We start from the raw sequence: 12149 nt of genomic DNA on the forward strand, positions 1-12149 counted from the left end.
CAAGGTTAGCATGAATTTCGTATTGGATTTACCCCCACCCAACAGATCGCAGATTCTATTCTAGTTGTGGTGAACCGATTCTCTAAGATGACTCACTTTGAGGTGTGCAGAAAAACCATAGACGTTCGGATTGTCACGCTCTTTTTCAAAGAGATTGTGTGTTTACACGATATTCCTCAAACTATTACTTCAGATCGTGATACTAAATTTTTCATTAAATTTTGAAAGACTTTATGGGGAAATCTATGGACAAAGCTAAACTTCAACAGTGCCTATCACCCTCAGATGGATTATCAGATCGAGGTAGTGAACTAGAGCTTAGGAAATCTTCTGAGATGCCTCACAAAAATCAAATCGAAGCAATAAGATCTGGTTTTAGCTTAAGCAAAATTTATATATAACAGATCAAAGAACATGACTACTGGTTTAAGTCCTTTCAAAGTTGTTTATGGACGAAACTTATTCGGGGTACTGGATTTAGTCTCTATTTCGTGTCTAGGACAAGCTAACCCCAAGGCTGAGGAGATGGCTGAGCATCTTCAGGTCATTCATGAGCAGGTTAAGCAGGCTATTCAGGAAAATAACACCAAGTACAAGATTAGGGTAGATCGGCATCAATGTCAGGTTCTTTTTGACGTTGGTGATATGGTTTGGACTATATTAACTGATGATCATTTCCCTATTAGTGAATACAACAAATTCAAAAATCGAAAGATTGGACATTGCGAGATACTAGAAAAGATTAATGACAATGCCTACAGGTCGCGACTTCTAGTCATTTAAAAACTTCTAATATTTTTAATATAAAACACCTAAGTCATTATGTTCTGGAATCGGATACATCCACCCTAAACTCAAGGACAAGTTCACTTCATGTCCATGCGACTGATGCAGGAAGAAATCCAAATTAAATTTTGTAAGTAGTTATCTGTTAATTAAGTTTAATTTATTTTTTCTTAATTATATTTAATTTTATTCTAAACCTTAGAGAACCAAGTCTTATCTTAAATCTTAGGAAATAAATCTTATTAGTTAATTTATTCTAAATCTTAGGAAATAAATTTTATTAATTAATTTATTCTAAATTTTAAGAAATAAATCTAGTTCGTTATTTTTGTTTGTTTAGATTTTTTTGAAAGTTTTGAGAATTATAAGACAAGTTATTTTGATATTAAGTTTGATTTTAATTTAAATAAAATTTATTTTCGTTTAAACATAGAGATGACTACTCTTTATTTATGAATTATTTTTCTATGTCTTCTGTAAACCTCTAATTTAAACGTGGTACCTAGAATTTTCTTCCCCTACATCAGCATCTCTTCGAGCACTAAAGTTTCTATACAAAATTATGTCTTACATACATAGCTACAAGGCAAAACCAACTAACGTGGACCTAATGGTTTGATCCTTGCAAAATCTACTTTAGCTTTTCAAGATCTTTGGCTATTGAGATTAGAAGATGAAGCTGATCGTTGCAAATCTGTACAAATGGAGTGGGAATTCAGACATTATAAACCATCCCAACCTCCAGAGTTGGAGCATGAGGAATGCTGATGGCATACGTTGCCCCCCTGCAGTTCCTCCTCAAGAACTCGTATCCGATGTTGATTGATAGACGCTTTATTAAACTGGATCCGCTCTTTGCCCTCATGTATGAATGCCCAAGTATGAAGGTCATTCCTGCTTCTCTTGCTTTCATCAGCTCTTGCAGCTCTTCTTCTGCTCCCTTCTCAATCGTTGGACTCTTTGGTAACACGAACCGTACTCGTTTCTTCTGTGGAGTAGTAGCTGAAGAATGCATCTCACTGGATCTGGAAATGCCCGGTGTTTCCTCAGATTCTATTTTCTCCTCATTGAACCTGAAACCTGAACTTATGACTGTCAATTTTTCATCACCATCCTCAGTTCCCTCTGTAAGACCATCATGCTTATTCCCCGCAGATCGAATGAACTCCGCAATGCTGGATACTAGGTCCTTCTCAAACTCCATGTCATCTTTGTGTATGTCGTGGTACCCATACCTGACTATGACTCTGTAACTTCTGAATTCCTTAGGACCAACTCGCCCGACAAGGAATCTTTCCTCCGGCTGGACGTGCGGGATTGGAATTGACTTGATGCAAAGGAAGACAAGAACCTGGGCCAACGGATTTCAAATTCATTTTCCTACCAGAATTCAGTGCGTTGGAAAAACTAAGGTGTACCTGGTGAAATGCAGGCAAGTTGGTGACGAAGTGTGTGAAGATGGCAGGAATTCCTGATACAAGTTCAGTATGAATCAAACCGATGCCTCGCACACGTACAAAACCAAGAGAGGGGCCGAGGGTAAGAAGCCAGTTGATGGGAACCTTGTTCTGGATGTCGAACTCGTACTTTTTGAGGGTACCATAATGCCATATGCACATAGCAATCATTAGAATGGAGGCGAGGGTAATAGGAACCCATGCTCCCTCAAGAAACTTGATTAGGGAGGCCGATAGGAATATCGCTTCTATTATTCCGAAAAAAATGAGAAAGCATACTGCAAAGAAAATGTTCTTATGCCAGCATACCATAATTACTATTGACATGAGGCAGGTAGTGACCAGCATAACGATGATGACTGCTAAACCTGTTGCAATGCAATGGTTATAGATCGAGCATTAGAAAACTGTATATGATATCGGACAAGTTAATAGTGGAGACAGGTCCCCATTCAAAGTGTATGGAATTGTCGCTTCGCAAGTAAGAAACAGAAATCACTATTATTACCAAGCTACAGGAGTCAGAACAAAGAATGATCAATAACTGCTATCACATGAAGGAATACAACCAACAAACTAGACTAATAAATAAGAAAAATTCACATAGAAGACACAGATCTTGTTCTATTATGCCAACATCAGGCATTGGCTGAATTTTATAGCAACAAACAACTCCATCTGCAGCAACTCATAATATTTTTGCACCTGAATCTGAGGATCTTTACCTTGGATGAACTATGCATGTTTCATAGTTCTAATTTTCATCCAAGTTGCCTATAGAAGTCAACTGGGACATCACTTAGGGAGAGTACAGGAATGAAGATATCTTATAGTATTTTATTCGTTCATGAATGGACATTTATAAAGAGTATGATAAAATGGAATTCATTCCTATTATTTTGGCATCAATTACATCTATATTATTACTATCTATACAAAAAAAAAAAAAAAAACCAGAGTTGATGTCTATTTGATGCACTTAAGATTTTCTAGATGTCTTTTAAGGTTTCTAGAGAGCCTTTTAAGATTTCCAAGATATGTATCTTGATTTAGAAAGCATTGAAGTTTTCATCTTGGTCTCTGTGATTCAAGTCCCTAGTCTTAGTCATAGCTCACCATCAAGTATCATGGTGTAAAGTTCCATTAGGTAGACTAGATGACTCTTGCACTAAAAGTGAGTTTAGTATCTTTCACAACTTGCTCTAAAACAACCATGATTGGAGGAACAACTTATTTTCACTGCAGAGGATTGCTCTATCTGTTTTTGGGAACCATTGTTTGTTTTATGGTCTTCATGTAGTTTATCACAGTGATAAATTTTAGGATTATATGTCTTGATCATATATCTTCCATATAAAGTTTAGAGTTTCTATTCTTTGTATATATTTCACAAGGATCTCTTTAACATCTCTTCTCCAATCAATATAAGGATCCATAGATAGAGAATAAGGATGCCAATAGGTTCTGCTTAGACCTAAATTGAGTCCTTGTCCTCGATTGTGTAGGCCCTAAATAGCTCAAAATAAGTCATGCCAAGCATTGCTCGAGATTAAGAGTTGATCTGGAAGAAGCAAAACCATGAGGTATAAGTAAAGGCAAATTGAACATAAAGGACAAAATAGAAATAGGAAAGATTATCACACAGAGAGAGAGGGAGAGAGAGAGAGAGGTCTTATTTTTAAAGCACCATACCTTGTGCATTTCCCAAATGCTTGGTATTTCTGAAACCGATAGTCACAGCCAAGCACAATATCATCAAAATCCAATTGATCTCAGGAATGTATATTTGTCCATCAATTTTGGATGATGTATGGACTATCTTCACCCTTGGAAAGCAACCTAAGGCAGAGCACTGCTTGATAATTGAGAAAGTACCCGTGATGACAGACTGACTTCCCACAACGGCAGCAAGTATTGCAATTGCTAGAACAGGCCACCTCAGTCTCTCTAACAAGAGCAATTTCTATATGTAAATATTCTGGAAACCATGGTTATGATTGTCTCCCCTCAAAAAACAGGGTTTATAAAAGTATGATTAAAGATTAAGAATTATTGTAGTAAAATACGACACAAGGAATTATCAACACCTGGTACAGACACGTAGAATCCAATTCGATAGTGATTTTCAATAACATGATGCCGAGATAAATAAGCAGCTTGTCCCATATATGCCAGGAGTAAGGATGGATACACCACAAATGCAAAAGCAATCTGTAGATAGATTCAGTTCACTGTGAAACAGTTAGTTCTCTAGAGATTTGACTGCAAGCCAACTAAGAAGCATATTAAATTGATAAAAGCAAAGACCATTTGTAAACTAAAAGTAGATTTGTTTACTAAAGCTCTCACATTCTAAGAATAGAGAGTTTCAAGAGTCATGAGACCAAGTACCCCATGATCTTGTCTTAGAGATGCTCATGAACGGGTTAATGGAATCAGAATGCGAGGATAGCTACTTGTTTTGCAAAGAAACTTCAAAGACCTTAGTTTCTGAAAGAAATTGGTCTACAAAGCACTGCATCAGGGTCTATGCCACTTATGACTTGACTAAGTACGAGTATGAGTATTCAACATCAATGTGGATTTAAGTGTTGGCACAGTTGTTTCTAGAGAATTTTACATGTGATAAATATGGGTTTCATTTTTCAACTCGAGTGTTAGGCTCCAACAAAAGTACAAGGTGCTGAGAGGGTTAAATAGTGTTCAAGTATGCGAGAAAGTTGTCCAAGTCACAAATGACCCCTTCTAATGTTGATTAAATATGGATTGTTATTATATGTTCCCTTTAATATTCCTTGTTCTCTTTAGAAAATTTCATAATGACTAAATTGCTTGCTTGAAGAACGAAACTAACAGGATTTAAAAATTCTGTTTGATAGAGCAAATCTTCAAGGTATTTGAAAATCTAATGTCTGATTGGACAAAATATACCTACCCTATACCTAGTGTTATAAACCTAAAATTTAAATAAGGGATATTTTTTAGAATTAATAGTAATTACGGTTTTATGGTGATTTTGAGGCTATATTTGATTTATTTGGGGGTAGATAGATTAGCTATCATTATAAGTTGAGTTTGAGCTGGATTCGAGTTCGGGTCAGTCTATTTGGGTTAGTGCTGAATCCAAACTAACTTAGAGCTAATTGGAGGCTATATGAGGTGTCATTATATTTTGGTTGGGTCCATCAAGTGGGCATTGTTATCAAGATTAAGTGGGATTCGAGTTCGAGTCAGTCTATTAAGGCCAGGTTTATACTTAAAGATTAAAATTCCCGAGTCATGCCATGCCATAATTTCTATTTCTGATCAGAATGATACAATTTTGGCAGCGTATTATATCATACAATACAATTTTGGTACTTGTTTCATTCAATTATTAATAATAGCATGATTAATTTTAGTTAATATAAATGGTAACTTTTAACTAATTTTTTAATTGTTTATTTGATAATTAATTGCGTTACTATTTCATAACCAATGTTTGTCCTATTTTTATATCTACTTGTTGATTAATTTGATCAACTAACTTTTTAGAGTTAAAAATGTTTGCAACCAATTAAATTTTAATTTTTAACTTTAATTACTTGTAGATTATAAGCTTCTTGCATTTCATAATGATATAGACATAATATATTAAATTTTACAGTTAGAATGCTACAATGAGCAATGGGAAAATGAAATCATCCTTCGTCCTCTATAAACTGTTCTTCGCTCTTGAATTTTGCATCATTAGAGTAATTTAGATTTGAAGATTCAGAGATTTTTATTCTTAGGATGTAATTATATTTGAAATGAAACTATATGTAATTATATTTGAAATTTGATCATTAGAATTTAATAAAAAAAACTTTGAATATTAAATCACTTGATTTATTGTATTTTATTTTACAATACCTAAATAAATCAGTGGAATAATTACAGATTTTGTTTCTTCCATGCAACTATAATTATTAGAGTGTACAAAGATTTTTTAAAATTCGAAATACAAAATATAATATTTTAGGTTAGAATTAGATTTTTTTTTAAAAATCTTGCAATTAAATTTATTACAATTTTACAAGTATAAATTTATAAAAAATGGAAAATATGAACCTTGACTTAGAATCAACTCAGTTAAATTTAAAGATTTTTTTTCTATAAAATCAAATTTAAATTTAGAAAAGAAAATTATACCTTCAAGTGTTAAACTAGATAGAAGTTGTTTATTAAAAATTGATTTGAATGGCAAAATTGGTTTAGTACATTTTTGCTGCCATAGGACACTATGACCAACATTGTAGAAGCCCTATGAATGCAATTTTGTTTCGGATACACAAACAAAAGAGTAGAATAAATTTCCCCTACTATCTCTTGCTAGATATGCCCTAGCAACTCAACTTTGGAGAGGAAGATTGCATGTTTATTGTAATTTTTGACCCATGACCTTTTTATCTAGACGAATGATTGAGGTTATCGTAGGAGTGGTATTTGTTTCATATATCCTAGGTTGAGTTATGGTTAGGCTTAAAAGTGCATTGTGGGATCAAATAAGTATTCATTTAGAAGCCCTTATCAAGGTGGGTTTATTCTTACCTTGTTTCTTTACATTTACCTTGTGTATGATCTAATTTATAAATATAATTATGCATTTGCTGGAAATAGAATTATTTATGATCTCATCTCGACTTGATTGCTTGACAGTTTTCTCCCACATTGCTTCGCCTTTTATATTCCCTTTTGAGAACTCTGACAAATTAAATTACATAATTAATAAAGTAATAAAGAAATTATATCATAGAACTTCAGCTCCATGCTTTAAAAGATTTGTGTGATTATTCAAACTAAATTAACAAGATAATGAATACAACACTTTGCAATATTAAATTGACAAAATACTAAATGCAACACTTATGCTATAGAGCTTCGGCTCCACCCTCTAAAAGAGTTGCTTAATCACTTATATTAAATTAAGAAAACAAATGAATTACTTATCTTATAGAGCATGAGCTCCACGCTCAAAAAAAGTTCAAGAGTTTTTTCATACATTTGTAGACTCCATTTTACATGAAATAATTCTTCTCGTCGAGTGAATTATAGGTCATTTACTCTTTCTTCTATAAGGTGCATCTCTAGCCCCCGGGGCTATGGTGCAGCGGCATAGCATCCAGGTTGTCACCCAGGCACCCGCGGTTCGGGCCCCAGCTATGACAAATTTGCAGGAATTTTTCCTCCAAATGGGGCACGCAACTAAAGGATGCTGGGCTCCTGGGCTACCCGCTTCGAGCACTTCCCGATTTACCCTGGTGGCCGGTGAGAAACTTCCGTGGGGCCCGACCGGTCACCCCAGGCTCGACGTTACCCAACCTGGTTAATCAGGTGCATCTCTGGGTGTGTGTGTGTGTGTGTTATATGATGTATTTCGTATTGGGTGGAGTGCAGGCCATTCATCCCATGTATACATAATACATCTTTATCGGGTGAATTGCAGATAGTTCATCATATATATGTTTATAATGCACTTCAGTTGGATGGATTGCAAGTCGTTCATCTTATATGATGCATCTTTTACTAGGCATATTAAGGGTTGTCTGCCCCCTATATAATATGTATATATATGTTAATTTCTTGATAAAAGTAAATCAAGAATACTTATAAAAGTATTAAAGAGAAAACATAAGAAATGATGAATCTAAGAGAAAATTTAAGAGAAATTGGTGATGAAAGATTAATGTTGCTAAGTTGGCAAAAATCATGGTAGATCTTTGGATTCTTTTATGAGATATACTTTTTATCATACACTTTCCTTTTGTACCCACTTTGTATTTTATACTCGCGTTCTAGAGTTTTTGACTTACAGGTTATTATTCAAGATTTGCGCATATAGTTATTTTGGTTGACACTTGTCTATATTTATTCTCAACATTATTGAAGTTCACACTCGTGAGCAAATCTAGCTTCACGGTAAGCCTAACTCGTGCGGGGCATCACAAGAACCTAGGCAAAAGCACAAATACGCTATTCATCTTCTAATTGGTGCTAACTAGCACCGATGCTAACATCACTCACAGGTGTTAGCATTGAAACCCTTATTGTTCTAGAGAGCTCGCCAATATCCAACATTGGAACGATATTCTAAACCTTGGTCCAAACAGATGAATAATTGCAAATGTGAGAAGAACTAATATCAACATTGTTTGAGAAGAACTTATTCCAACTAAAAGCATAAAGACGAAAGATACTACCAGAAAATAGAGGCATATACCAGTAAAAAATAATTAAACACATTCATATTAAATAATACTACGTGCCGATACCTTTACTGATGACTGTGAAAAATGCCCCAGATCTGCATACATTGCTTCAGAACCTATAAAAGAAATTTCTTAAACAAAGGCAGTTCATGGTAAAGAAATCTACATGTGGATGATAGATACCTTCAACGAACCTGTTATGCATAAGAGAACGCCACCTAATGACATCCAGCCGCCTCTTCTAGTCTTCTTCAAGAACTTGAACATATAGTATGGGGAAAGGGCTTGATACACATAAGGATTCCAATGAACAATATTATAAGCACCAATGACACTGATGCATAAAAGCCAAATCGTGACGATTGGTGCAAACAGAAAACCTAATCGGTGAGTGCCAAAATGTTGCAGCGCGAACAAGCAGAGCAGTATGAAACATGCAACAGGAAGCTCAACATCTGTAACAAAGAATTACAAGAGACAGTAATATTCATATAACCACCAGACCAACAATCAATGTAAGAAATAAATTAACAGAGAATCACATAAGACATAAGGCAAAAAGAAAGCCCATTCTATCGAGCTTGGCTATCAGAAAATAAAACATAGGTGCTCAGATATGACAAGAAATAATAACTAAAACATGAGGCATTTTTGTGAAGAAGTCTCCAATTAAATCAGATCCTAACAATTGGAAGATAGGCTATGGGAAGGAAGAGTAGGTTTTGGTTCAAAATTGATAATCTAAATTTTGGAATAAAAACTGGATGGCTGAGGTGATTAGGTTTTATTAAGAGTGAGATATTGTTATACAAAGACTTGGCGGTTGATTTAGTTATGGTAAATGAGTTGGCGCGATGATTATCATTAACTTAACAACTGGATGGAAAGAAACTAATGATACATTTGTTACTATTATCAAGAGTACATGATAGTTTTGATATAAAAAAAAAATGCAAAGTACATGTACCAACCATGTAATGAAACTTGTTTTACAAATCCTTGCTTCCTAGGATCCTAGAAAAGCAATTCATATTTACGCGATCAAATTCAAATTCATGAGGAACAAAAATTGCAAATGCAAATCAAACCCAAAAATAAATAAATAGAATTAGAATAGACAAATGTATATTTATCTACAAGTCAAGGAAATTGGAGGGTTAAATAGGATGTAGCTTTTAATACAAACTTGACCTCTTTCTTACCATCATGTTGAGCTTTGTCTGAGAGGACAAGCCAATTTTTCTCTTCTTCTATGCAGCAATATTCAATATAATGGGAACAAAGACACATACCATATAGCACTAAATATAAAAAAGCAAGTTGAGATAATTTTATCGTAAATCAATCAGAGTAATTCAAGCTAAGAAACCTAACATCTGGCTTACAAAACTCGGTATCATGTCAAATGTAATGTCACAAAATCTTTATAACAATCATTGTGTTACCGACAATTCTACACAAAAGTTCTTGATTTAGAGAAGTTTCTTACATTTGTGATGCTCCCTTGACATTGAAAGCTCAAGCCCTGAGATCGCAGAGAAGACTACACCAAATATTGAATTCAGAACATAACAAATCAATTAAGTACTCAATGATAGAGCATATAAACACGGCAATACCAGAGATTGCTGGGGTAAGGACACCATCACCAATGACCATGCATGCCCCAAGCAAAGCAAGAAATAGTAAAACGCGCTGTGAGTTCTTGTGCTTCTCCAGCAACCTCCTCATCCATGATGCAGTATACGTATCGTCGCCATAAGATGAGGAGGAAAGATTAAGTAGGTGGAAGTGATCATCCTTCTTTCTGTAGGCCATTAGCTCCTCATCAGCAACCTGCCCGTTCGGTATGAATCCAACGCGAGCATGGCGGACGAGGAGCGAGTAGAGGGCGAACGTGCCACCCTCACCATTGTCATCAGCTTGGAGGACGATGAGGACATACTTGAGAAGGGGGATAATGGTGAGGGTCCAAAAAACACAGGATAGCACGCCATAAATTTCGTCATTGCTCTCGGAGTGCTTGATATCATCAGCAAAGGTGCTCTTATACACATAGAGAGGCGAAGTGCTAAGATCGCCATAGACCACACCAAGGCTCTGGTAAGCAAGCATAAGCACTGAACTCCAAGTTTGTCTCTGCTGTTCAAGTAGCAAGTACAGTTCCCTCTTTAAGCAACAACAAGGATGAAAATTTTACAAGATCTTAGCTTGGAGACGAAATGAGCAAGATGCAAGCAGAAACCCAAACGAACAAACTCAAATTTTAGCCCAAGGGAGGGAAATCAAAAGATTTAACTTCCAGCCTAGAGAAGGAGGAGGAGGAAACAAGAAACGCCCAAGAAGCTACTGAAGAACCATGGGCATGTAGCTTAAACTCCAAACAATCCATGCTCAATCAACCCCGAAATCCGAACTCGACAAAGACAAAACTCCACGAAGGCGATTCAAGGTCCAAACTTGACCACCGAGAAGCTAACGCCACCACTCACCTTGGCAGGGTTGATGTAGGAACCGGCCTCGAGATCCATAGCGCGCGCCGTCGAACTCAGAATCACATACTCCTTCTCGAAGCAGAGTTAGTGTGCCTCACAGAGACAGAGGAGAAGCCGATAACCAAGATTCTTGGAAGCGGAAGAAGGCTCAGCCACAGCAGCAAGTGACAGAGTAGGAAAGTAGGAATCAAGCATAAGCGATGCCCAAAATATTTACAACACCAAAAGAAGAATCATAGCAATTATTGCCTTGAGGTTTCTGCATTCTGTTCCTCTTGTGTTCCGCCACTGACCGATCCTCTTCCAGACGCAAAGAATCGAACTTTTATGGTGTGCCATAACAAAAATGGCTTCTGGTAGCCTCTGGACACAAGGAACGGCGAAAGAGACGGCTTCTCCGCGATGACCTAACATTGACAGGACGTAAGAAAAGAAGAAAAATTACAATGGAGGAAACGAAAAAACCATGCAACTTCCTTTGTATACTTTTAGCAGGAAGAAAGAAAATGGAGAATCAGTCAACTTGGATACGTTGGTGTTCCTTTAATGCGAAATGGACCATTAGATTATCAAAAATCTCTCCTTTAATGCTGCAAAGATGAAAGACCATTGTTGCCTGTCTTCTACTTGGAATCAAACTACAAGATTTGTTAGAGATAGTAATTTAGGCTGTTAATCTAACAAATCTAAATGATTTTTCTCCTTTTGTGTAGGGCTGTAAATAAGCCGAGCCGAGCCGAGCCGAGTTTTGGGGTGTTCAAGCTTGTTTGATAAGATAACCGAGCCGAGCCGAGCCGAGCTTAAAATGAACCAAGCTTTTGAAATGAGTGTTCAAGCTTGGCTTGGTTTATTTTTTATGAGCTTGAGCTTGTTTGAAGCTTGAGCTTGGTTTGAGCTTGGTTCATTTAGATGTTATCAAGCTCTCAATTCAAGCTTGGCTTGAGCTTGGTTCGTTTAGATGTTATCAAGCTCTCAATTTAAGCTTGTTTGATTGTTTGAAACTTTTAATTGTTTGATTGGTTATTAAGATTGATAATTTAAATTTATTTATTTTATTTTATTATTTATTTATCATATTGAAAAGAATTTTATTAATAAATATTATTCGTGAACATTGTTCACGAACGTTGTTCACGAACATTGTTCACGAACGTTAACGAGCTGAACACATATGTGTTCAA

At 35.8% G+C, this 12149-nt stretch overlaps 1 protein-coding gene across 2 annotated transcripts; it reads right to left on the minus strand.

Moving 5' to 3' along the window:
• Window positions 1-1319: 1319 nt before the first annotated feature.
• LOC122026890 (potassium transporter 25-like) lies at window positions 1320-11595 on the minus strand. Of its 2 annotated transcripts, XM_042585616.1 has the most exons (10): window positions 11455-11595; window positions 10966-11375; window positions 10093-10615; window positions 9963-10016; window positions 8668-8928; window positions 8537-8589; window positions 4331-4454; window positions 3936-4190; window positions 2205-2611; window positions 1320-2137 (listed from the first exon to the last, which is right to left on the minus strand). In XM_042585616.1, the coding sequence occupies exons 2-10, from the start codon at window positions 11002-11004 to the stop codon at window positions 1502-1504; spliced, it is 2352 nt and encodes a 783-aa protein (XP_042441550.1). In that variant the 5' UTR covers window positions 11005-11375; window positions 11455-11595; the 3' UTR covers window positions 1320-1501. The 2 variants fall into 2 exon arrangements, with proteins under 2 accessions (XP_042441550.1, XP_042441551.1); XM_042585617.1 differs by having other exon boundaries at window positions 10093-10612; window positions 10966-11482.
• Window positions 11596-12149: the final 554 nt, after the last annotated feature.

Source organism: Zingiber officinale, chromosome 10A (assembly GCF_018446385.1).
Source record: "Zingiber officinale cultivar Zhangliang chromosome 10A, Zo_v1.1, whole genome shotgun sequence".
NCBI lineage: Eukaryota > Viridiplantae > Streptophyta > Magnoliopsida > Zingiberales > Zingiberaceae > Zingiber > Zingiber officinale.